At 48.0% G+C, this 27,253-nt stretch overlaps 1 protein-coding gene across 2 annotated transcripts in view; it reads right to left on the reverse strand.

Annotated features, from left to right (window-relative positions):
* Nucleotides 1–743: 743 nt before the first annotated feature.
* The window catches only part of LOC118235249 (collagen alpha-1(XXVI) chain), a 53,987-nt gene continuing 27,477 nt past the window's right edge, over nucleotides 744–27,253 (reverse strand). For both annotated transcript variants that reach the window (XM_035432399.1, XM_035432398.1), the window contains exons 4-14: nucleotides 17,645–17,706; nucleotides 16,890–17,016; nucleotides 14,137–14,253; nucleotides 13,610–13,738; nucleotides 6,448–6,513; nucleotides 6,042–6,085; nucleotides 5,856–5,918; nucleotides 3,704–3,739; nucleotides 3,166–3,210; nucleotides 2,729–2,813; nucleotides 744–1,898 (exon numbers count right to left, since the gene is read on the reverse strand). In XM_035432399.1, coding sequence (XP_035288290.1) covers nucleotides 1,735–1,898; nucleotides 2,729–2,813; nucleotides 3,166–3,210; nucleotides 3,704–3,739; nucleotides 5,856–5,918; nucleotides 6,042–6,085; nucleotides 6,448–6,513; nucleotides 13,610–13,738; nucleotides 14,137–14,253; nucleotides 16,890–17,016; nucleotides 17,645–17,706 — 938 coding nt within the window. In that variant the 3' untranslated portion in view covers nucleotides 744–1,734. The remainder of the gene's footprint in view (nucleotides 1,899–2,728; nucleotides 2,814–3,165; nucleotides 3,211–3,703; nucleotides 3,740–5,855; nucleotides 5,919–6,041; nucleotides 6,086–6,447; nucleotides 6,514–13,609; nucleotides 13,739–14,136; nucleotides 14,254–16,889; nucleotides 17,017–17,644; nucleotides 17,707–27,253) is intronic.

Below are 27,253 nucleotides of genomic sequence, written 5' to 3' on the forward strand. Positions count from 1 at the left end.
TGTTTCAGCAGTGCCAAAACACAACAGATTTTGTTATTTACCAGATTAATTTAATTTTGAATTCAATCTTATTATACTGTCCATGAGCTTTGTCACGTCCTGTGTTTTTGTCACAGGTGTCAACCCCCCACCCCCCCCCCCCCACCTGCGCCCTGCTCCCCCCCCCCCCAATGTGCTAGAATGGGAACATGGAGAGATTGCGATTCGGATGTAAAGCTGGGAAGGGTTCAGTAAATATGTGGCTGCCTTACAGCAGGGGAGTAACAGCCACAGACTGTTCCAGATGTGTTTCCTGCACAGTGGGGTCTTCTGAATGGGGTGGGGAGTAGCAGTCAGGCCAGTGACAGGCAGTTCCATTACAGCATTGCTGGCATTTCATAGGCGAGCGGGTGGGCAGCTTAATGCAGATCCGCTGTGGTTACAGGCCAAAGCGCCAATGGGCAATGAGTTAGGCAGACAGCCAATTGAGGTACATACCGTACTCTGTTGAGGCTAGACTGGCTCTGATAAAATACGCCCCCTGGTGGTCTGGAGCCAAAATGAAATGGCACTAAAAGACAGAAGGCTATTTGAACGCTATTTCTTTACATAAAAAATGGTTCTAAAGAAACACCTCATTTCATGCACACACATAGCTGTCATGTAGTCCTTACTTAGGACTATTCTGGGATTCTGAAGCGACAACAACAAAACAAACAATAAAAGCGTGTGTGTGAAATGCCGGTGGGTGCAAGTCTCAGCTTCAGAAAGCCATTGATCTCTTTTTTTAAAAGTCAGATTATTTATTGCAAACTTAAAAGACACAACTCGTTAAAAAAAAAAATCAGGGACAAATCCTGCCCTTACATTTAATAGCAGCACCTGTCTGAGGAACCACACACAGAGGAGGGAGGTACAGGGGTACAATTTCGGGAGGATGTCCAAAGGTACGATAACTGCTAATTTGCATAATTTCTAAACTGACATGACAGGATCTTGCTCATGAAACAGACACATGGAGAGGAGGACTTCAATCACATAAAACATGCACTGTGGATGTTTTTTTTTTTTCACACACTAAAAATGTCCAGCATTTTTAAAAGCACATCAAGTCCTGCCCTAGGTGTCAATCACCTTGCTTGTAAAAAATAAAAATAAAAAAAGGCTCCTCAGACCTGGTGACATCAGACACCATGATCAATCACGATTGGTTTAAGCTCTCAGGGGGAGGAGTCAAAACACTCAACACCGCTTTTTCTCTGGGGCCTCCTGGGAAGGCTCTCCTGTGATAAGACACTCTGCTCCTTACCTTATCTTATGAACATTGAGCTAATATCATACAGGTATTTAATAAGTGCAGTTTAAGGCCTTTCTGTGAAATTTAAGTCAACTGGGCTTATACCTATATGTCTAAATAAGAGAAAGTATGCAACCTATACGTGAGCGACTAAAGATATTGCAGAGCAAGAGCAAGTTGCAGTGTGGAAGAAAAAAAAAATGTACAACCTGAAAATACAATGAGTAAATGCTTTCTTAGAATGCCTAAGACTCTTAAGGCAGGGCCTTTTCTGCTGACACCTGGATAAAAACAGAACACGTCTTGCTGAACAGACTGAAAAAAAATTACTTCAAACCTGAAAGTAGAGCAAGACTGCATTGCTACTGCCTCCCTCTTCCATCCCAGACTCAATAGCACCCTGAGCATTAGCCTTGGCCCCTCCCACAGCTCAGACAACCTTCGCGCGACGCGATTGGCTACTTGTGATGCCTCCTGTCCCGGTTCCGTCCAATCAGGCTACGGTCTCCCAAGAGAAGGGAGGAGAGGACGGCACCAGGCCTTGACTGTTTGTTGTTTATTGCGGGCAGGGGGAGAATGTCTGCAAGGATATCCAGTCCAGACCCCGGCTCCAATGGGTTTTCTGCACAGAGATTGAATGCAGATGAGAGAGGGAGATAGAGAGAGAGAAAGAATGAGAGAGAGAGAGGAGAGAGAGGAAAGAAGAAAAGCATTTGCATTCCAATACCCAGTGTAAATTATTCCCAGTTAATTGAGCATTTAATTTATTCCTGATATCTAAATTGAGACATCATTGTTCTATTATCTATGACTGCGCTGCTGCCTTTGGCTGAGCAGTAGAACTCTACTCTTCCTCCAAGAGAACACAGCCTGTAAGGGCAGGAGATTAATTAGTTGTGCTGTCTTTCTCTGCACCTTACGAAAAGGAGAGAACCCTCTTTAATATTTCCTGTTTTATTCAGATAGAGGGGGAAAGCAGAGAGGGTAACAGGTAGCGATGGGGTCACAGCCCAGGGATGGCTCGAGGTTCTGCCACCCTACGGACTGTGTCACACATCCAATCGACAAATTATTATTTTTTTTTTTTTTAAGGTGAGCCGGGAAGCCTTACAAAGCCTTGAAGCACAGTTTCACTGCTTGAACATTTTTACAAACTGGTGGATTACCACTGTGCTGAGAAACTTGTAGGATAAAAAAAATCATGTCTATAGTCTGGTACTAAGGTCCCTTACAAAAGCCAGACCCCCCCCCCCCTCCATTGACCCTGGAATGGCACTCATCTCGTGTTCTGGAATGAGAATGCGCTTCCCCGGCACCATAAATCACAATCTCGCATTTCGAGAACGAGAGGCCCCGCCCCCCCCCCCCCCCCCCCCCCCCGCGGCGCCGAAGGCCAATCGAATCCGGGCGGAACGGGACGGGGCGGGGCCGCCCCGGCGCCGGCACGCTCACCGTGAACGCCCATCATGTGCTCCAGGATGAGGACCCTCTCGGCCAGGATCTTCAAGGCCTCCCGCAGCTGCTGCACCCCTTCACCCTGCGACAACGGGACCCCGCCCCAGCCCAGGGTCAGCGCACTGGCCATCAATCACGGCTCGGCTCGCGAAACGAAATCACACGGTGACGGCCCGCTGAAGCGGGAACCAACGACGCGCCGCAGCGTAATAATCGGTCGGGGCGATAATGGCGGTAACGGCTTAACCGCGCCCGTCGGTGTGTGTTTCTGATGCAAATGTAGATAAAAACCGCGGCACATAAACTCTCCCAAATTAAAAACCGGCCGTCGGCAGTAAAAAAAACGAATTTACGGCCTGGGAGGGACTCAGAGGCGAAGGACGTGCCCCGAATGACAATGAGAGCCCAATGACACCGGCGCGGCCCGTCCTCACCTCTGATTGGCTCTCTCCTGGCTCGCCCTTGGGCCCCGGTGCACCCTGTGGACAAACACACACACATAAACACACACATACAGAGACACAAACACACACACACACACACGTACACACACGCGTACACACACGCACACACACACATACACACACACAAATACAGGGATACAGAAACATACACAAACAGACACACATACAAATACAGAGGCACAGACACACACGCACACAGAGACATATAAATACAGAAGCACACACACACAGATACGCACATACAAATACAAAGGCACAGACATATACACACAGACACACACACACAAACACACACACACACGCGACAGTTCTCAGACACTCTATATCCTGTTTCCCACACTGCCATACACTGTACAAACAAACTATATGTACGTCCTCATGGAGTCATTGGGGTGCAGAACAGTTCTGATTGGGCCGATAGTACGGACATCAGGAAACTGCGTTACAGTACGCAGCCGGGGCAAAATACTGTATGAGCGCGTGCACAAGCCGAGTTCGCTCTACTCACGGGCTGGCCTTGCTCTCCGGAGAGTCCTGGAGGCCCCTGCGCAAAACAGGAAACCCAAGTCAGCGTTCGGTCAGCGCTGGAAAACTCACGGTCGACCGATTCCCTCTCCTCCCGCGGACGCGCGGTACGGTCGCCTGACGACGGGAGGAGACCGCCAGGCCGCTCGCTCGCTGACCAAACGGCTCGCCCCGCCGACGCCGGGAATTCCTACCTCCCGCAGAGCGAGCGCAAATCATTGAGAAGCGCTCTATGGTTATTATTGCTGGTTGCCGGGGTGACCTACATACAGCAGCACAGAGACAGCGTGACACCCCCTGGCCATTACCACAGGTGGATATTATAACAGAAGTACTTCGCGTCGAGCACCAGCTGTCGCACTTAAGGGCACTCAGAAAAGCAGCAGCAGGGTCTTGAATGGGATTTCAATCTAGGACCTTGGGTTTTTTTTTTTTTGTCTGGTTCCCTGGCTATCGCCTCACACAGATTCCCTGATGAGGCTGCGGTGTTATGGATGGACAGGATGACCGGGAGACTGATGGATCGGATCCCCGGTGTCCTCTGTGCTGACTCCAGCTCAGCGCTCAGTGTTCTATTTCAAAGGCCGGGCATCATCAGTCACTCGGGGTAACTTTTTCTCTCTTTGTACTTTCTTCAAAAAAAATAAAAAAAGTTATACATTTTTTTAATTAACCCGTGACCAACAATACTCCTCCTCTTTGGCGGACTGCAGAATGTGGAATGGTTGCATATGGGTGTTTGAAAAGAGAAAGATAGTCGCACGCTCTATAATGCTTTAATAAAGTAATTTATTACAAAAAAAATGTTTCAGCAAACAGTGACTTGCTCAGGGTGTAAGGCACTGTTTTTTTGTAATAAATTACTTAGGAGAACAATAGAGCGTGTGACTATCTTAATCTTTTTATTATTGTTCTCCATTATCACTTCACTATATTTTTTTGGGTATGCATCCTACCATATCAATTGTATATTGATGCTTGGATGCTTGGAACTGTCTAAGTGAAATACAAAATACCAAAAGGAACACACACAAGAAACAGCAACAATACACTGTCCCCCTGTCCTCTCCCTAACCCTCTCACCAAAATCGAAACAGAAAAAAGATAAGATCATAAATCATTAGAAAAATATAAAAATCATTCTTCATAGAGACATAAAGACAAGAAAAGAAACACAAAAGGATATGGAATGCACATGCAGTCCGTCTATAAAAACACCCCAGATCTGAACAAACTCATCGTTATTTTCTCTCTGTGAATTATTTCCAGTGTCAAGAAGCCACGCGTTAAACGTAGCCGTGATGGAGAGAGTGATATTTTACTTTCTATTTTGATTTCTGAAGAAGGACCTTTTTTCCTACGGTTGGGAAGACAGGAGACGGAATTTTGATGAATGCTTTGACGCCGAGGGTATGGCGAGTTCAGCGGGGAGAGACCGCGGGCTCTTCTGGAATGTTCTGACCCGTGACGCACGGAAAGCGTAAACGTTATTATGTCCCAGAATCCTCTGACAGGCCGGCGGTACCAGGAGGCGCGTATAAAGGCTGTCGACTGGCGCATTTCGGAATTCGAGAAAGCGAAGCGTACTTTGATTATGTGATTTAATACACCAAACTGCATGAGCTGTATCTTTGAGTTGGCGGAGAATGAGAACATGTTTGAGCAAATGGGATCCTGCAGTTGTGAGCAGCGGCTAATATTGATGTCTCCTTGCCATGTTACCATTGGAAGATGTATGTTTTTAACTGCAGAGATAAGAGTTTGATAAATCATAGTAATACGTGTTTATTGGAGCCCATTCATTATTTCTCCTTCTCAGAAGTATGCAAACAGTGTGTCAAGGAAATCGACCTTCTCAGTGCACTGAACATCCACGACACACAATGGAAACAAACGCACTGCAGAGTGTTTAAAGGGCAGCCAATGATAAGAGCCCCTGGGTGGTGATGATGATGATGATGACATCGGTCAAAATGAGAGCAACATCAATTACAATTGATTTACAATATCTACTCACAATGAGCACTTCACATGAGTTTACATGAAGGATTCATGAGATGAAGGCGGAGAATATTTCACCGTGTGTATTGAGGCGACAACCGGCACCTCGGACAGTGTGGTTACGCCTAACTTACTCTTTCACCGGGATCTCCCTTTGGCCCTGGGGCTCCAGGCTTCTCTGAGGCACCTCTCTCTGCCTGGAAAGGACAGAGACACAGTCAAGCCCCCAAAAATCAGTCCACCTGTCCATCCGTCCCAGGACACTTAAGCAGGTCAGTGCACGCTGATTATGGAAGTTTGGAGAACGGCATTGCGCTCACGTTTTTTCCCGGGGCACCCGGCAACCCCGCTGATCCGGAAGGTCCTGCGAAAAGAGAGACAACTGAGAGGGCAGCTCTAGGGTCTCGTACATCTTTCTAAAACATTCAGTTTAATTACATATTTTTTATCCTCGATGTTAGCAGCTGACTGTTATGCACCTAATAATGATTACATGTACTACTTGCCCTAAGTTGGATCTCTTAAGAGTATCTGTAAGTCATGCCAGTACATACACACATACACACACATGGACACACACACACACTCACGCACATGCACACGCACATGCACACGCACACACACACACACATACACATACACACACACACACACACGTTTCAGAAATATAACGATTGTAAGAACCGTCTACATGAGCCAGATCCATGTGAGGGTCAGTCCAATTACCTGGGGGGCCTGGAGGTCCGGGAGGTCCTGGGGGGCCGGGTAAAGCCCTCTGGTTTAGATATGCATCTGTAAAAAGAAAAAGGTGTGCTTGACTCAAATAAGAGGAGCAATTAACCTGTCCATAACTTACAGGTAAAGGTGATGACCTAGGGATGAATTACAGAGGGGAATGACTCTTTTTGCTGGGTAACTTCCCTGTGTGATCTCCACAGGGACCAGGCCAGCTCCTGCCCACGCAGACCCCTACTACAAATGCCTCAGCGCTGCCTGTGGCTCTCTGACTACATGGCATGAAAGGGTGCATGTTTATCATAGCACATTGTAGAGCAGGGATGGGCAATTCCAGTACAGGTTCAGGTTTCTGTTTCCACCGGTTACCCCGGCTAAATGAGCTAATTGGCTGTTCACACCGACACTGGCTCCCTCACAGATTAGATCACAGTGAAAGGTTCACGTGAATGACAGCCGAAGACTGTCCTCGAGTCCCTGAGCAGTCATCGGCTGTCATTCATGCGTTTATAAAGAAATGCAGCTAAAACGTCAGATGGCGTAAACGTTGGGGCTAATCGGGTACTTAAGGCCGGAAGTCGCCATGGAAACCAGAAACAGACACGGCCCACCTCTGCTCTAGAGAGCTCTTGGTTGTTTGCATCACTAAAGATCTGACATAGTTTACTTTCAGGTTTACTTCATACCATCTTTCTCCTTTCCAGCTTTCTTCCCTTTTCAGGCATTTTCAGCCTAAATTTCAGCGCATTCAACTACCCGAATTTGCTCCAAGAGTTCCTCCATTTTATTATCTCTGTCATATACACAGGGCTGCAGATTGTAGATTCCACATACTTCATACTTTCTTTAACACAGATGTACTAAACAGCACAAAATAAACAACAGCATATACTCTCTGTGCCACGCACTTCCTGTTCTCTCTAACTGGTTATCACATTAACACAAAGCCCACTGTCATTCTCAGTGGATTTAACTTCCTGTCAGCTGACTGTGGAGTGCTCAGCAATATCTCAGGAGCAGCGTCCAATCGGTGAGAGAGAGAGGCCTCGACCAATGCGTGATTACTGCTGTGAAACAACCAGGGTGCCGGGATCTCTCTCCTAGCGTGTGCCGGCAGGAGTAACGATTTTCGGGCTTAATAATGACATCATGAACCTGCGACCTCGAAGGACTGTGCTGTAATGTTTGAAGAAGAAGCTCGCTGAAAATCCTGAAACTCTGATGGAGGTTTGCAGTATGTGAAGTGGGAAACTGCCATCCACACTACATATAATAGCGAATTATTTTGAGGAATAATTTCATACATCAAAATTCCTAGGATGATTTTCGACTCACGATGATTTCGCATTTTAACCTCAATGCTGTAATCAAAGTAATTCTACAGTGCAGCTACTACAAGGAATACAGCTATTGTATCACAAATCAGAGACTTTGCGCCTGTGCAGTCTTGTGCCTTCCCAGTATCCACGGCACAAGAGGCCAATCAGGAAGTGATACGATCAGCCTACACACTCGCCCATTGAAAATATCAGCGTCCCGTCATCCATTTGTATGCTGTCAACGGAAACAACGGGACACATCGATCTGTGGAGCGCTAGAGGCGTCCGCGTGAAAGTAAGCACTGTCATTATCCATCACGGGCAGCACCGAGAAGCCCCTTTTCTCCTCGTATCTCCCCGTCAACCACAGAAGCCCTAACACTCAGCGCCGGGCCGCACACACCTAGCCAGAGACCTTCGAGTGAGGTCAAGTGTGAACAACGGCATTTGAAAAGGTCAGGCTGGGATATTTGTGGTGCCCTTTCAGATTAAATCTGGTGTGGCAAGCCACCCGGTGAATGGAATTTAAAGAAACTAAAATGGCCGAAGCTCTCCGCGCGCGCGCACACAACCTGCTTTGTGAACTTAAAAACCCAACCTGTATTGGCGCTGCTGGGTAGCCCGTTCCATTAAAGCACTGTTACAGTGTGCGAGTGGTCCGGTAACAAATCTGGACAACTGCAGGCAGTGCCACTGCAAAGCATCTCATTATCGGCAGTAGATCCGCCCAGAGAGGGATTCAGCCAACCAGGATGACCCTGGCTCTGGCCAGTCAGATGCCCACTTCATTTAAAGCTGTGCATGCAGTGTTTTCCTCAGCATCGTGTCTGTGCAAACTGCATAGCTCAGCTGGTGGGCTAAGGTGTGAAAATAGGAAGCAGCTTCACATCACACGTTGCAGAAGGGAAAGAGTGCTTGTCTGTGCTCTCCTGAATCGACAGGGGTCACGGCCAGGACAGGACACTAACTTTCTTGTCCACTGGCCACAGTGGCCGGAGCGTCCTAATATTTACCACCAAGTTTCACTATTTTATCAGACAACTGGACGTTTAGGATAGAACAGGACCTCTAAGTGATGGGTGGCAACCTGCCAAAGTAGCCGATGGAGTAGACAAACTTACCAGCCACAGAAAATATTTACCAGCGTTTGGCTGGTGGCTGGTGCTAATTTCACACCCGGGTTACAGCAATGAGCGCGGCTGGGGAACACAATCAGACATTCCACATCAGTAAAGAAAAGAGGGGAAAATCCTTTTTAAAAGGCCCAGGCTACACGAGTGGAGCAGTAGCTGTCCTGTGTTACGCAGCCTATCCCAGCACCGTCCAGTGAAAGCTGACCCACTGTAATACCTGTGTGGTCAGCCCCCACCGATCAGGAATAAAGGCTCCTGTTAAAGTTCAGAGCGCAGCCAGAGCCGCGATTAACATAGAGAACCACCCCCCCACCCCCCCACCCCCCCCCACCCCCCCTGTCCCGCCAAACTGGGAACTGTGCTCGTGGGAGACATCCCTCTGGAACTAATTTCTGGTACCCTAGTCGACTGCCTAAAGTACCCCGCGAGCATTAGGGTTGGATTTGAGGGCCTCGCCTTCCCCTTTTTTATAGAGCCGGTTTTTTTGGCTCACAGGGCAGCCCTCGGTTGCCAGAAATCAGACTGCCGCGCTGACAGGTTACAAATTGGGCCTGATTTACTGCAGGCCGCCTGCAGCCAGTGCGCACGCTTAAACAAAGCCAGTTCTCCTAATTAAATACAGCTTGCCAGACCCGACTGCCATTTTGGGCCTTTGCTGCCACCTGGTGGCGGAAATTGGGAATTGCCTCAATTTGAAGCTCTTCAGGGAAGCACAGTTATGTTTTCTGTGGATTCTAATACATGTACTTGAATAAACCTTGTTTCAGCAGTGTTCTGTTTTATCCGTGTTCTAGAAACGCATACACACACTTATGTAAAGTAAATGGTGCCAACAATTGTCCGCCTAACAATCTCCATACTTCCATTCATTATCAGAGGCTTCCAGATGGTATATCCAGTGTGTCCTCTCTCAGCATAGTGATGCAGTCCACTGTCAGGGATAGAATCTTAACCTTGCTGCACCTACTGTGGCCAGAAGCCCCAAAATTTGGCCTTGGCATCAGGGAGGGGAAGGGAGGGTGCAAGTTGGCGGGGTATTGCCTGCCTCTCTGTGCAATAGGGCCGGCTCTGTTTGTTTGGCAAAAAAGCCCGGTCCCTCTTAACAATGAGCGCACAGTGCAACCAGTGGGCACACAGTTCAGTCAATGGGTGCACAGCTCAACCAATGGGCGTACAGCTCAGCCAACCGGTGCAGAGATCAGCTTTTGGAATGAAGAAAAACTGGCTGGTTTCAAAATCACGGCGCATGCTAGTCTGCATTTGAACATGACTGCGCTGCTTTCATACTACAGGCTGGGGAAAATTGGAACATGCAGAGTTATATAATCCATTCATTCATCCATTTTAAGCGTCTGACTTATCCTGTAGAGGACTGTCAGGCAAATGAGATGAAACAATGAAACATGCAGAAATGCATATGCGTGCACACACACACAAACACACCCACACACACACACACACACACACACACACACATACTCACACACTCACATACACTCACACATTCACACTCACGCACACTTACGCATACATACACACACACACACACACACACACACTCACACACACTCACACTCACGCACACACACACACACTCACACACACGCACACTCACATACACTCACACACTCACACTCTCACACACACACACTCACACTCACACTCACGCACGCACGCACGCACGCACGCACACACACACACTCACACACACACACACATAGGGGATGATTTAGAGATGTTAGTAAAGAAAGACAGCATGGCTTTGCCCCACGGGAGGAAGCCGGATTACCCAGAGGAAACCCACACAGACAGGAGGAAAACATTCATACAGACTGAGCCAGAATGGCTGCACCACATGACCCAAACTACACAACGTGTGTGCGAGCCAGATCTGACTGGCTGCACTACATTACCCAAACTACACAACATGTGTGCAAGCCAGATTTGACTGGCTGCACTACATTACCCAAACTACACAATGTGTGTGCGAGCCAGATCTGAATGCACCACATGACCAAAACTACACAACGTGTGTGCGAGCCAGATCTGAATGCACCACATGACCAAAACTACACAACACGTGTGCGAGCCAGATCTGAATGCACCACATGAACCAAACTACACAACGTGTGCACAAAACAACAGCTTAAGGGGAAAGGACTGGAAAGAATAAAAAATAAATAAAACCTTATTTTATTAAATTTATTTATTTATTTGCTAATTGTGATTGTGATGTTAAGGTTTGACCAACAAAAACAGAGTCGTACTCAAGCTATCCAGAATGGTTAAAAATAGGCTGGTTATCTTTGGCACGCCTCCATAACAAACTGTCATGAGAAAGGAGCATTTATTCAATCTGGGGGGGAAAAAATTAGACAAAACATTTTTTTCCATAAAGAAGATGTCTTTAGGATTTTCTTTTTTTTTTTTTTTTTTTTTTTACTTCACATGGGTTTATTGTGTGGAAGTCTTCAGTGACAACGATACATTCTTCTCTTCCATATAAGGTCAAAGGACCGCAGCTTTCAACGTCCACAAAAAATCACAGCTAATCTTCGCCTCTCCCTGCTTATGTGTTTTTCTTATCACAACTCCTCTGATTTGATTTCAAATGTGATTCACATTCACATAGGGTGTATCAGACAGGAAGTTCACAAGTGCTTAGATAGCTACGTTAGACGGCTACGATTATCTTAAGCCTGGGAGTGATAAAAACATCTGCGATCACAGTTGGCGTCCATTTTAATTGCACGCTGCAATGCGCTATTACCAAGTCTGGACATTTGTGACCCTCATTCCCACATTAACACAGACAAGAGCAGTTACACATCAACCAAAAGGAATTCCATGATTGAAATGCAACCATTTTGTCAAAGGGAGCCCTGGATTATCACTTAGGTCAAATATATGGTGGGGGTTTCCTTTACTAGTTGGCAAATTGAGCACAAGAGCATCTGAACTATGGCTGCACGGTAAGACTGAGGATGGGATACCCCTGTGGGATATCAGCCCACTTATTTAAATGCATTTTAACAGGCAACGGGAGGTCCTTCCCACTCTGGCCTGATTTTGTTCCCAAAATGAAGCCTGAAATGGGACACTGGGGGGTGGACATGGACTCAGCAACATGGAGTCGGATGCCCTAAGAGCCTATGAGCGTGAGCTATAGGTGAGCACTTTGGGTGTAAAGACAGGTCGTATCAAAATGTCCGTTGAGATCAATATGTGGTTCGAGGACACCGATACCAACCCCCCCCCCACCCCCATCCCCCCCCCCCCGCCAAACTGTATGAAAAACTGTTACGTTACGGTGCGTAAATCTGCAAACTGACATAACGTCGGAAACGGTCGTAATCTCGTGCGCGGAGGCGTTCTTATCCAAACACCGGGCATAAATTACCACACAAGGCCGTCCGCCTCGACACAGCGTGAAATCTCCGCGCGGGAAGAGCTCGTAAATTAAATCAGGAATACCCACGTCCCGAAAATCCTCGATCACAGACGAGGGCCGGGGGGGGGGGGTTGCCGATGTTTCCGGAAAAAAGCACGCGTCGACGCGGGAAACTACCGCTCGTGAAACGACACCCCCCCCAAATTTCCCGCAAATTTTATCAGGGCGGATAACTTCCAGGAAAGTCCTCCTTTCGTGCGGTGCAATTCATCAAAGTGGCCAGACCTAACCCAACGAGCACAGAGTCTAAACTACCGTGTCAGCAATCACATCTTCATCTCAGAGCTGAATGCATCCAGTCGGACTCTAAAGTCGGCCAGTTCAGCTGTGAAACATTGTGCCGTGCGCGTTGCTATCCTAGCCCGCTAACGCTCATCAGTGAGCTGCTCGTCTTCCCCGAGGCAGAGGCTGTACAGCACACTGCCGTTATGACTCAGACCCATTTGTTTCTCCGCGGCCCCGCTATCCGGTTAATAACGCGTGGGATCCGGTTCCCTTCCCGCTCCCTCTCTCCCGTAATTAGGAAGCCAGAGACCCCCGCCGCGGTGACACATGGTTATCGTTAGCGCAGCTCCGCCGCTCAGTTTCCCACATTAATCTCCGGACGCGGGAGCCGCGTACGACTGTCGGTTTTTAAGCCTAATTAAAAGGTACGCTCGGAGAGCGCCAGCAACAAGAAAACAAGAGAAGCAGTCAGTCAGACGGACAGAGGGCTTAAACAGGCTGTCAGATATAATCTGGGTAAGGATGAATCCTTTCCACCGGCCCGGGGCCGACTCTTCCAGGAATGCGGCGGAGTGATACGCAATCGGCTACAGAGTCGCCAGAGGGGGGAGGGTTCAGCTAAAAGGGCATTTTATTCTCTGGCTCATTGGCGGTGGCACAACAGCGCCTCCTCTGGACGACTGGTGAACGGCGGAGCCGTCCAGCACAGAAGCGGCGGGCGGACGCATTTCTGTGAGTACTAGTGCACGCCCTCCTACATTAACTGAATACACTGCTGTGACGGGAGGGTCCATCAGATTTCACCGGCCATTTCAAATGAGGGGAGTAAACGAAAATACAAATAAATAAGCTGTTCAAAGTTTTAAAATTTTTTAAAAATCAGTTGGCTAACTGATGGGGTAAAAGTTCACATCAACAACCTCTCCCTGAGCAAATGCACTGTTTTTTCAATTCCATACCACTGATTCAATATCAGCTAATTGATACAGGATGAGCCACAGTCTTCCTGGATGTGCAGGACTCACCCATGGCTTGCTGCCTGGCGGTCAGTCCGAACACATCCCCCCTGAGGGCAAAGGTGGAGCCGTCCTCTGGTGGTCCCGGAGGCCCTGGTGGGCCCGTCTCCCCGGGAAGACCCGTCTCCCCCCGTGGCCCTGTGACAAGGGGCAACAAAAAACGGCATCAAAATAACTTTCAAAAGGAAGAGGGGTTGTTAAAAATGTATGAGACACACACACCGAGTTAGGTCAAACTTAGAGATGTGAGAATACACACACTCGCACACACACACACGTACACACATACATGCACACATGCACGCACACACTGCAAGAGGTGCGAATGTAATCCTGACCTACATTTCTATTACGTTAACAATGCACAGATGTACAGTAATAACGTAGGAACTCTGATCTGACTGAGGGACGCATTGTTGTATTTCTGCAGTGACATCATGTTTGGAGAGTTGAGATGACGGAATGGAACAGACAGGATGTGGAGAAGACGGTTGTCAGGGGAACGATGGCGGGGGGGGGGGGGTCAGGGGCCTCACCTCTGGGGCCCATGGGCCCTGGCTTCCCTATGGGGCCCGTCTCCCCTGAAGGTCCAGGGGGCCCGACTGACCCAGGAGTCCCAGGGGGCCCGGCTGGCCCTGGGGGCCCCCTAACACCTGCCATAAACAGACACATTGGGCAGAAGGTCACCGAGGAGAACAGTCATCAGCAACGAGAACAAGCAACGCAGCAAAAACAGGGGGAGTGAATGAAAGAAAACAAATCTCGAAAATAAAGAGAGCTGAGTAGGCATAGCTTTGCCTAAATCTGCCTCTGGTATAAACCGCCTTTAGAGAGTTCAGCCTGTTTGAACTGGCAGAACAGACTTTGCATTAAAACCACTTAAGACACATTAAAATTTGTTCACACTGAAACAGAACTCCTTGAACAACTGAGGCAAATATATAGAGAGAGTTGAAGCACACGCAGCCTAACAAGATAAATTTCTCTCAGGGTGTCATCTCGGTACCCTCAGAACGGAACCACCTGCTAATTGGTCCTCTGGTTCAGACCAAAAATGGTAGTTTGTGTGAGACGCAGAGGAACACGGAAAACACAACAAAAGACATTAGCGCCCGCATCCATATTACTGCATGACTGCTCACATTCCTATTTTGCACTTGTGTCTTTGGGTTGCTACTAGCAACGGTGTCTGAACTGAGTGGAGAGTTAACAGTGCGGTGCACTTGACCGCATGTTGACCACTTCCATATGTCACTGTGGGTAAAAGCCTCTGCTAAGCGGCTTAATGTAAATGTAAATGAGGAGACGGTCTGCTTTTGTTCAAGGGCACTATTTTCTTTGGAAAATTAACAGCTTGCTGACTACTTTCACAGTGTTGCTAGAAATAAACAGCCCACTGGAACTGTCCTCTGCCCTCTGGGTTGTATTGTATAATAAACCCAGCAGAGGTACTAGGGTGGGTATATATGGGGTGGATATACATATATTACATTACATTATTACATTATAGGCATTTAGCAGACGCTCTTATCCAGAGCGACGTACAACAAGTGCATAGGTTTCATGATGTAGAGGCGCAAAAGAAACACTAGAGTGAAGTAAGGATCGTAGTGCCAGAAGTGACCACATCGATCAGGACACCAGCTGGTTATACCTGGTCTGCTGCAGGTTTTGAGCCACAGGCCTTGCTGGACACGCTGTGCTGCAGGAGCGGCATGCTCAATTAGCTAGCAGGCGCTAACGAGGAGATGTCCCCGGCTGAGGAAACAAATCAGACTTTTATTCAGGCTCCAGTGGGTGACGCCTGCTTCTGTAGCGGATGATCGTGCACTCAGCCGTGCTTCTGGACTGCTGTGCAAGTGCTCATCGATCAGCCGCAATGGCCTGTGGCTCAAAACCTGCAGCAGACCAGGTATAACCAGCTGGTGTAACCCACCAGAGCGCTTTCCCTGGTGTTCGTTTCCGGAAGTTCCTCCCGGCTTACCTTTCGCACGGCAACACAAACAACAAACTTGTTTGCACAGAGGAAACGCAAGTGCAAATATCAGGGAACCAGAGGAAACACCTTCTCTCTGAGTCCTGTTTGTGTGTGTGAGTGTGTGTGTGTGTGAGACAGCGTGCGCGCGTGTGTGCGCATGTGTTTGTGTTCATTAACATAGTGTATAATAAACACACAGGCGCGCGTGCGGCTCTGAATGTATCTTGGGAACAGAAAACGCTCGTTACTGTTAGAGATCAGCGAGGCTGCGGGATGCCGCCCAAGGCAGTGACAGGGCCTCCCAGCCGTATGAGAAACACAGCGCGCAGATGCGCAACACGTGTTTGACGCCGCGTCTCATCGAGGGAATCCACGCGCCTGCAAACGATGTTAATTTATACGACTGCGCTGCAGCGGCGCGCAGACGTCTCTCAGCGCTCGCTGTTTCGGGCCAGGAGTCTGGACGCGTGCGTTCAATTATCTTTTCGGCAACCTCCCGCGGCCCAATCGGGAGGCTCGGGCCGTGAGAGAGCGGTTCGGGAGAACGTCCGCGGGTGGTCGTCCCGGAGGAGCCGCGCTACAGCGAGGACGCGGCTGGGGAGGGGCTTTAGAGCGGCAGTTACTGAACGGGCGGTGTGTCCTAACATGGCCACTGTGCTGCGAGCTCAGCGTCGCTCGGACCAAGCGATTACATTGCTGCGCATGCAATGTGGCAAAAGTGGGATCTGGTACAAGGAAATATATATATACACACTACCCACCAAGCTAGCACCTACTAGGCCACGGTTAGCAATGGCTGTCGAGATGCCAGTACTTCGCAAATCAGAACAGCAGCAGTCAACGGCAGCAGGACGAGTCACCAACGTTTCTGCCTTCTCTGAACAGCTCCTTCTCATCTTTCCCTCCCTGTCTCTCGCCTCGTCGTCCATTAGCTGCACTGCCTTTTCCCAAAATGCTGAGAGGCCAAGAACTACAGAGACGATGGACCGTTAGCGTACAGCTAATAGGTAGTCCATGCTGTGCTTGGCTCAGCATGAGTGGGCACAATGCTAGCAGTTTTGAAAGAAATGACAACTTCTTGCTTACATCAGCTTATGAAGAGCAGGCAAATAACAGTACAGAAAACGCTTCAGTCAGGGAAACGTAATGCACTCTTAATAAACATTGACCTTTGAACCCTCTGACTCACCTGGTAGGCAGGAAAACTTAATGCGCCACATTCAGACAGGTGGGGCTCACATTCTGCACGGTGAAGAAGCCACGGTCCCTACCAGCAGAATAAACATTGACCTTTGACCCTCTCCGACTCACCCGGTAGGCCGATGGCCGGGGGGCCGATGGGGGTGGGTTTGGGCGAGTCCACCTCGTTGTCCGTCGACCTCTCCGGCAGGACGGGGAGCGACGGAGGGGGCGGGCCTGCGGCTTCCAGCAACAAAATCTGGGACGAGAACGAGAACAGCAGGAGCGCTAGAACGGGACCGGTCCGAGAGGAAAAGGGGGACGTCCTCATCAGCCGAAAAGAGCTCAGCCAGGCCTCTCATTACATTTGCACACACAGTAACGGATTAGGCTCTAATTTCAGCCCTTTGGGTTACACAGGGACGCATATCAAAGGAACCCACAGACTCCATTCATGGTTACTGATGAAGGCAGTCTGCTGTAACCTTAGAATCTTCTGAATGTGTAGAGTTACTGCCTTTTTACTTCAAAAAATAAATTAAAAAATCCTACATATCACTTTTTCAACTGGCAGCGATGAATGTATTTCTGTGCAGCCCTCTGACAGAATCCTCAAAAGTATCCTGGCCTAACCGTACAGAAAAAAAGGCTTGTCTTTTGAGTAAATTCTTACTGTGCAACCTGGCTTTATGCTGTTTTTTTTGGACAAACTACAGCACTCTCTGCCCTCTGTGGTTAAGCTATTTATATTCCCCTCCAGTGTCATGTGGAAGGTGGGGTGAGATGAGGTTTGTCGCTTGGTTACGTCTTTCAAGAAACATTGGTGTGAACAGACAGTACATTTCAATATTCTCTGACCAACTGAACTTGTGCAGCGCAAGACTTACCTTCGACTCAATGAGGCTCAGTCTGTCATTCATGCCGGTATAGCCAGTGCAGTTCATGCACTCTACAGAGAGAGAGAGAGAGAGAAAGAGAGAGAGAGAGGGAGGGAGGGAGAGACGTCATTCTGTGTAGTTTCCAAGCGCGCTATGGCTGAAGTTCAACACCCTTTCGAGATAATTGAAACTTCATTCCCCTCCGTCTTTCAGAACAAACTGTTTTGATTTCAGTTTGAGGAGGGGATTACGCCTAACTCGTGCCTAATGTGGCTTTCAGGATGAAAGGGCTTCTCATTGGCTGAGACAGAGGAGCAGCCGACGGGCAGATGCGGCCGAGCCGAGCGCCGCAGACCGCAGCCCTCCCTCCGCCTCAGTGCCTTCTGGGTAGAAAAGGGCAGAACGAGAGTTGGCTGGGAACACCCCCCCCCCCTCGCTGCGTGAAGTTTCGTCTTTCTGCCCACTGGTGCATGCCCAGCATGCGTGCAGACGCGCCTCCGGCCAATGGCTGCATGGCGGCCTCCTCTCACGCATCGCCTCCTTCCCCAAAAACACCCCCGCGCCCTCGGCCCGCCCTCGCCCGCACCCGCACCGTGACCGGCCTTGTCCCGTGCCAGGGTGCCGTGACGGCGCCAGCCCTCTCGGGGAGTGCGGGGCGGGGCGACGATGACGTCATCAGGGAAGGGAGTGCCAGGGCGCCATGGCGACGATGAAGGGAGGCCACGTAGTCACAGGTCATTTGGTACTGCTGTAGGAGCAGAGCTGGTAAGTCCAGGGGTCAGAAGGTATGAACTTCTGTCTCCTGGCTGAAGTATTGTGCTAATTAGCAAGTCCAGGTGAGTGGAACCTGGATTTTCCACCTGCGTATGAGCAGGCATGTTTTCTGTCAAAAGGCACCAGGACTTTAACAACCAAAACAGGAAATTATGCAAATGCATCCATGCTGAATCGGGGGCTTGAAATAGGGTCTCTCAAAAACAGTCAAGAATTATTTGAACAGTAAAAGCCCAGGGGCATTGGCAGTGACAAAACCAAAGTGATGGTCCTAATCTGGGGGACTGATTCATTATAAGCATTAGGCAATTTAGTGGAGTGCAGACTGCTAAACCACAAAGATACACATGATTTTGTGGCATTAAAAAGCCCTGGATTTTCTCTGTGTTTTTTGCATTACTGAAAAAGCAGTAATAATTGCAGAAATTATTGTCTAGCAGCAGCTTAATCATGCATAATTATCTCCCTCAGTTTGACATGTTAGTTTTTTTAATCAAGCTTCCAAAATAGCCCCTCATAACAAATTACATGCAGGCAGGAAAAAATTAGTGATCCATTATGAACAGCCGGTAGGTTGAGTCAGGAGTAGCTGACCTCTAAATGACCTGCTGAAATGGGTCCAGGGATGGGGCATGTTCAACCCTTCGAAGAGTACGTTTTTTTGAATGTCAGTGTTCTAGAACTCCACTGTCTTCTGTTACCAGTGATGATCGTTACATCAGCATTAGAATGTTCATTTTAGAATGTTCTAATCACATATTTGTGATCTCACACCATAAAGGGTTAAATAAATACTCTAATCGCCATGTTGAGCACCCCTGGACCTGACATGGTACGCTCCACCTACCCCTGAGTGAGGCCAGGGAGAACGTGTATCCAAACAAAACTTTTCTCTGGATTTAAATTCTGTCTCAGCGGAAAACCCGAGGTGCCCTCTAACCAGTCAGGCAGAATATATCTTTCGTCAGATTGTATTTTTCCCAAGATGTTGATGGATGGCTATGACATCACACCACAGGTGTTTTTTTTTTTGTTTTTTTTTCGAGCTGCACTAATGAGGCCAGCCTTGGTTCTGGTTCTGGGTTCGGTCCACCGGAGTGTTCTCTGCCTCCCTGGCTGAGTGACATGTGGCAGCCAGTGGCTGATGTCACGCACTGCCAAGGCCAGAGACACAAATAACACGGGCTCCGGGCTCAATAAAATAAAAAAGGGGGGGGGGGGGGTTTGGTATCCAACCACAGAGTGGTGTGTTTTGAGTGTTTTGGCGAAGGCGAGTCACATTCCGCTGTGGTGAACTCACACCGCGGGACCAGGGGGTTTTGGTTTAGTCACACTCACAGCTGCTGTCCCTGGTAGGCGTGTGAAGGCCATGTTTACAGCACGCAACAGCAGAGTCCTCCAAGCGTCTCGCGGCACGCGAGGAAGACTCGGGACGTGTGAAGCTGTCCGTCAGAGACGTCTCAGGACAAAGACAGGAAGCCCGCCGTCCGCACCATGACAATGGACGTATGAGAAACGAGAAGTTACAGCACGGTGCCCTCGTCCCTGTTAAACCGAGGAGGTTCGGGATCAGCAGCATAGGTCAGTACCGCAGGGCTGAGAGACTGAGTCGTGGCTCTGTTATACTGTAGCGTGGGAGCTGGGGCAGACAAGATGGCGTATCGTGATTCCGAGCCTGTGCCACTCCCCACGTGCTGTACCCAGCCCCAGGTGTGCCGTACTCCAGATGTGCGTCCTGCGCGGCGACGGAGAGCAGGCTCGACGGGGTCAGACAGATTGCCAAAACAGATACCGCACATCTGTAAAACATGTGTTACTGTAGTTGTTCGGGGGTGGGGGGTGGGTAGGGGGGGGTGGTGTGCCTCACTAATATTTAACAGTAATAAGGATCATTCAGTTCCCAAGAGGCAGTTCAGAGTCTAGTCATCTGCACGCTGGAAACATGTTCATTCATCAGTTTAGTTTACACATGCGTGTGCACACACTTAGACTGGTCTAAAACCATTTTTTTGCACAGTTAAAACCTGGTAGTTTTAACTGTGCAAAAAAACAAGTACTTTTTGACTCCCTGAATTCTATTTGTTTTTAACATTTCAACAAAATTTTTAAAAAGCCACCTCTGGTTGAAATTTCAGCTACCAGTCTAAGATGGAATCTAGTTGGGACCAGCTTCTGCTCCAGCTGGACACCATCTGGACATCGGTGATGGTCTGTTTTCTGAACCATGCTGGCCCACCAGCTGGACATGGTCTTGCCAGCATGGTTGCTGACTCAACCATCTTGTTGCCAGCTTGGCCAAACCATCTCCAAACCAGCTTGAAAGCAGCTGGGCCAGCTTAAAGCCAGGCTGGAACCAAGCTGGAAGTTCCACCAGGGACTGGCTTGGACTGGTCTCTGAAATGATCACATCCAGGGAAAGTTTTCGGTGGGAAAAGTATCTAACTATCAGCCTGCGAAATGCCACAGATATATTGTGACCGCAAGCACTATGTACACAAATTGCATAGTATATGGTTTAGGTGTTGGAAAACTATTCATAGATTGTTTGAGGGCAGAAAGTACTAGGAATCGTCTTGGAGTGGGTTGGATATTTTTATAAACGCTTCATGACTAATCTTCCCTGAATACTTAAAACATGCATATGCTCTTTTTTAATTGCTTAAGTACAGCTATGCTATCCATTGCCAAGATAAGAGCACAGTAATTTGAGTCATCACTTGCAGAGAGCACACCTACGTGCTCCTGATAATGATGTCACTTTCAAAAGAACAGCAGTCCCCCTCTCTTCACACAACTGCGGCTTAACACAAACCGGCATCGCTGTCAACACTTGGCAGGACAGGATTCTTCCCAGCCTATGTATGGGTTGGTTGCTGTGGTAACCATGATGACAGTTTTCTTTTTCGCCATTTCTTGCTATGGAAGGATGGAGCAGAAAAGGTTTTAGACCAATGAGTCTAAATCTCAGATGTTCTGAAGTAAAAGACGGCAGTACACAGCAGTATGAAAGACTCCTGAAACTATGTCTACAACCATTAGTTTAGCATGGTGAAGGATCACTACAGATTTGGGGTTGTATAACAAAATCTGGAGTTGGTGATTTGGTTTTGACTGAAGGCATCATGAATGCTGATAAATGCAAACAAATCTTAACATAACATGCAATGCCATCTGGATAATGTTTGATTTGGAGCAAATTCATTCTACAGCAAGATAATGAGCCCAAGTACACTGCTAAGACAATCAAGCTCCTGGTGTTCTCAGAACAGTGGACTGGCCAGCGCTTGACCAGACCTCACCATCTCTGAACGTGTTTGGGATTACTTGGATCAAGAAGAAGCAGAAAATACAACCAATACTAAGACTGAACTTTGGAGGTGCTTACAAAAAAGCACGGAAAAACATCCCTGCAGATTTTTCTGAAAAACTGAAAGCAGGTCTCCCTATAAAAAATGGAAGCTGTAATAAAGGCAAAGGGTAGACATACTAAATACTGAAAGATTTAATAGTGTGCACAGTAGTAGATGTTTTTGTGTAATTTTATGTTAAATATATGTTTTCTGCATTGCCTTCTGTCACTGAAAATAAATAACTGGAAATTAACGGCTGTTTTTACTTACTGGAGTAAGTAAATAACATGAAGCGTAAGGGTGGTCTCTGACTTTTGCACAGTACTCTACACATATATACACACACACACACACACACACACACACACACACAGAAATAAACCATGAACCACCACAGCACACACACACAGTTTACAGGCAAGAGAAATTACTCTAGACTTTGTGGTAAATTTGCTTGGGAATGTTGAGTTTCAAACTGCAAACTGTCATCAGACCAGATGAATTAAGACTTAAAACACTACCACTGCAACAAAAAAAAACAAAAAAACAGGAAAAAGGCAAACCATCCATGCAGGCAGTTAATTGTACATTCCGCATACCTTCACCATTTCCCCTGTACCGTGAAAAAACACAAAGTCTTGTGCAACGTCCATAAATATTTCATACAATAAATATCAGTTGTTGTGAATATATGTTCTCATATATTCCAAAAACATTGCTTCTCTACATACATTTATGAGTAATACATATTGCTTCATATTTTATTTAAATAGCTTTTTGGCACGGGTTGGATGGGGACACAAAATGGGGGTTTGTTTGTACAAATGGGGGGGGGGGGGGGCATCTCACAGCTCTGCCTCCCTGCCACATTAGGGAGGACCTGCAGACAGCCAGGTTTGAATTCCTGTCTGCAGGGCCATGGCCAAGGATAGGAAATTGCAGACGACCCCTAACAGAACAAGCTATATATATATATATACGGCCTGTCTGTCAAATTGTATGTGACCCAAATGGCAAAAAAACAAAAATAAATAAATAAATAAATAAAGAGAAAGACCAGAGACTGCCTGACCTCATAAAGACGTTTTCACATCCCTGAGGGGAAACCACATCCGCACCCTGACCCGGAGGTGCTCGGGCTACTGGGTGCCGGTAGAAAGACGATACCAAAGAGAAACAAAATAAAACCGTTTCACTGAAATCCCATCCGCACGTCCCCGGCGAGACTGACAGACTGGCGGGCAAACTGTCACCCGGTTCGCGACCCCCATAACCCCCCCCACCCCCACCCCCTCACCCCCCACCCTGCCCCAACCACCCCATCTTACATTCCACTGCAGCTCAGGTTCCTCATAGGAAGAGTTCAGTCACATCTTCAAACCCTCCCAAAATAACCCTGCACACAAACTTAAAAAAAAAAACGAACTAATTTCAGAATTTATTACTTACTACTATTACCTAAAACACAGCGTACAGTATGAGAAAGCTTTAAAAGCAGGGGTGCCTGACTCCAGTTAGTCTGGAGGGCCAGTCAGTACTTTCTTACAGCTTTCTATAAACCACGCTGACTCCCGCCTGTACTTGAGCAGAGTAAAATATTTACCATACACCCTGTCTGTGGTTCTAGCTGGTGCATATACAAACGACGAATCTAGACACGATGGAGCTAAATAAACAATTAAGAGCAGGGTCGGCCTTCGACGTGCACCCCTGTTTTACGGAGACAGGGAGCACCGCAGTCTGTGGCGCTTTTCAGAGACCCCATCTGTGAAACAGGCACGGCTCACAGATGCCAGAAAAAGGTCAAATTGAAAATCCCGGCGGCGTGCGCCTGTGCCGACGCTTCTCGCTCACTCCTGCGAGGGAGAGCGCAGACCGATGAGCGAAAGGAGCGAGCCCGGAAGGCCTCGTCGACAACACCTGTCACCGGACAAATGCTCCCCGGCTCTCGAGCTCTCTTCCCACACGTCTCTCCTCCCTTTCGCCGCACCAGGAACACACATGCATCAAAGAGGCACTCGAGCCCGAAACCTGCAATCGTCATGGCGTGCACACGTGTCCGAAATCTCCGTGATTGAGCGCAATTTTTCAGGAACCCGTGTCAGCCGATGATTCTGCCGACTGCGATTGAAGACCCAACCACCTGAAGCGCCCGTGACCTTCTGAGCTACGGCTGGTCAGTTGGAGGAGAGCTCCTTTCGATGACATCACTAAAGAACAGAGTGGATCCTGCTGCTTGGACCCAGGGAATTGGGCCCAGATTTTAAGAAATATGCAGCAGGGTGGAATTAAGACATCCTGGCAAGACCTGTCTGCTCTTTACAAGCAGCGTGAAGTAGACCACTGGGCGAGAGGCACCTTTAGATCGTTAGACGGCACAAAAATAGCGATAAATTTCAGACGCTCCCTTAAGGAGTCAGCAATAAAAGGCCACGAGACACGATCTGAAGACAATGGAGATCGCAGACCTGGCCGACCTAACGTATCTTCCAGACGGGGGGAGGGGCGGGCAAATGGGGGACCATCTGAAAACTTCACCAGCAAACCCCCAGGGGACACAAAAGGCTGCAAGTTTAGAGGGACAGTTACCATCTTAAACACAGACCTGTCCCCCACACAGGTCTAAATGCAACAACAGACGTACACACATAAAAGGCCCAGAGACTGGGGTGCAGCCTTACTCACTGTCTATAGATCCAAACGCACACAGATAAACTCACTGCGCTCGTGGGACGCACCCAGACACGCAAAGCTGTGGACAAGAAAACATTTATCTACAGACAGACACATATTTATCAACAAGAATGTACATAAAAATATGTACATTCTTCAATGCCATCATGTTGTATCATATTTGCGGTTTGGCTGCTTGTCACAGTGACTCCTTAAAATCACGGAAGTGTAGAAATGGATCCTGCTGCACACACACACACACACACCTGCTCACACATCTTCCCTGATTGGGGGGGGGGGGGGCAGACAAGAGTTATGCTGCACCATTAGCCATCCACACATAATTGGTAGTCTCCTAACCTTACGGCACCATGAGCCTGACCAGGTTAACACTATAACGTGAGATAGATACGTTTCCCAAATTCCAGGGATGCGTCCTGCAAATAATCCGATGGCCAATTAATTACCTCTCCGAATGAATTGTGACCTTAACAGGATGAGCTCCAATCAGAGGTGGCGAGTCCGGTGGAGAGAGTGGAGAGAGAACTTCCATATCCAACGAAATTAACACGCTCCAGATATCATCTCCATAAATCCTTCCTACCCGCCCCCCGAAAAATCAATGGTGCTATCCTGGGATCCCTTACTGACCCTCAGTGGAAGATCCAAAATGCCATCCATGACCTGCATGCAAACCCCCACACGTTGGAGCTCCCGTTGCTGGGGAAAAACCCAAATTTTGGCTGCGCTCTTGTTCTGCTACAAAAACCGTGCGAGATGTTTGAATACCAGCACCCACATCACCCATTTTGAGGAGACGTTCACCTCTCTCTCACCAATGTCACCTAACAACTCTTTCATTCCTCTGTTATTGTCATCAGCAGTGTTACAAGTAATGCCCTGGTTCAGGAGAGAAAAAAACACATAGAAAAAAACCCCCCCAAATGTACAAATAGATTTTGCAGGCTTATTTGTTACAAGCACACTGCTATACATAAATCTCCTGGCACTGAAAATTATATTATTTTCCAGCAAAAAATTTTTTTTACATACATGGGACATTTGTTTCTTAGCAACGCTTGTATTACAACAACCTTATAAAGTAGTTGGAAAGCCTGCAGAAAAGGCAGCATTGCATATGGTTCTACTACACGCCTTTTATTTTCTGAATGAATAAACAAACAAACATTACATTACATTCATTTAGCAGACGCTTTCATCCAAAGCGACGTACAAAAGTGCACATCATGGTCATTGAAACAACTACAAAACACAGGTTCGATAAGGTAATACACTCATTTCATACAGCTATTTATAGCCAAACCAATGAATGACTGAATGAAGATATTATGAGCATTTCAAACACTCATACCCATTCTCTGAATATGGGGCTAACAATGACTAGGCAGTTAACTACTGACCTGGCAGGATCTGCTGTAATGTCTCTGGAGTTCTTTGTCTCCAGGCAACACGCATAATTGGAGCCAACATTTCATTGATTGGTTAAGTGAGATGCCTCCCCTCCAAGGACGGAGCATTAGCTCTGCCATCAACCGAGAGGCCTTCTGGGGAATTAAAAAACCCGAAAATGTCCAAAGGCCTGAATGTAATTACACATCTCAAGTAACTGAGACCTCATGTTATGGTAAGGAGTGAATCCTGTAATTTTCACAGGTTTTCCTGCAGGACCCTCTGTGTAATGTTCTGCACTCCATGGAAAGCAGAACTTGTACATCTGCACACAGGCATGGCATGGGGGAATGGCAAACTTTTTTTCCAAATAAAAAGTTATCAATCTGCCATTATATCGCGTGGGCGGCAGCATAGTATAACGGGTAAAGAACTGGTCTTGAAACCTAAAGGTTACAGGTTCGATTCCCAGGTAGGACACTGCCGTTGTACCCTTACGCAAGGTACTTAACCTGCATTGCTTCAGTATACAGTATATCCAGCTGTATAAATGGATGCAATGTAGATGCTATGTAAAAAGTTGTGTAAGTTGTGGTTAAGAGTGTCGGCTAAATGCCTGTAATGTAACGTAATGTAATGTAATGTAATGTGATGTGATGTAATGTAATGTAATGTAATGTAATGTAATGTAATGTGATGTAATGTAATGTGATGTAATGTGATGTAATGTAATGTAATGTAATGTAATGTAATGTTGCATTCGGCAGAAGCTCTTTGTTTACAGGCCGCCGGCGAGGAATTGAAATTACTCCGGCAATTAAAAGAGTAAACGTCGCTATTTTTGTGCGCGACCGTATGAGAGCAATCAGAGGGTCTGAAACATCCATCGGGGTTCAGGGTTCGGGGTTCGGCGCAGTGTGACCGCCCAGCTGTCTGGGGGGGGGGGGGGGGGGTCGCGGCATCGCCTTTCAGACAGTTGCTCCCGGAGGCCTCGCGGTGACGCGGCTGCGGTTTCTGGGGTAACGGGATTATTTAGGGGGGGGGGAATGCGGGCTGATTAAGCGCCCGGCCGACGGACGGCCCCGTAACCAGATGGCTAATTTCGGCTCCCCCCGGTGAGACGGGGGGGGGGGGTTCCAGTCGGAATTCCACCAGTACCCGGGGAGGCGCTGGCTGCACCCCTGAACTGAGACACCGGACAGATTTACTAGGGGGGGAGGGGCGACATTGACTATCTGCAGGCACACCTGCCGCTGCGAAATTTCCCACGATGCACCTCGCTGGCGGCTTAGCGGTGTGAGAGGAGCCCAGGGGAGACCAGCTCAGACAAGCCCTGGGGCTCGAGCGTGTTTAACTAACACAAATGAGACAACACTGACTGGCACCGTGAGGAACCCAGCTTGGGTGAAGT

This window comes from Anguilla anguilla, chromosome 9 (genome assembly GCF_013347855.1).
Source record: "Anguilla anguilla isolate fAngAng1 chromosome 9, fAngAng1.pri, whole genome shotgun sequence".
Lineage (NCBI taxonomy): Eukaryota > Metazoa > Chordata > Actinopteri > Anguilliformes > Anguillidae > Anguilla > Anguilla anguilla.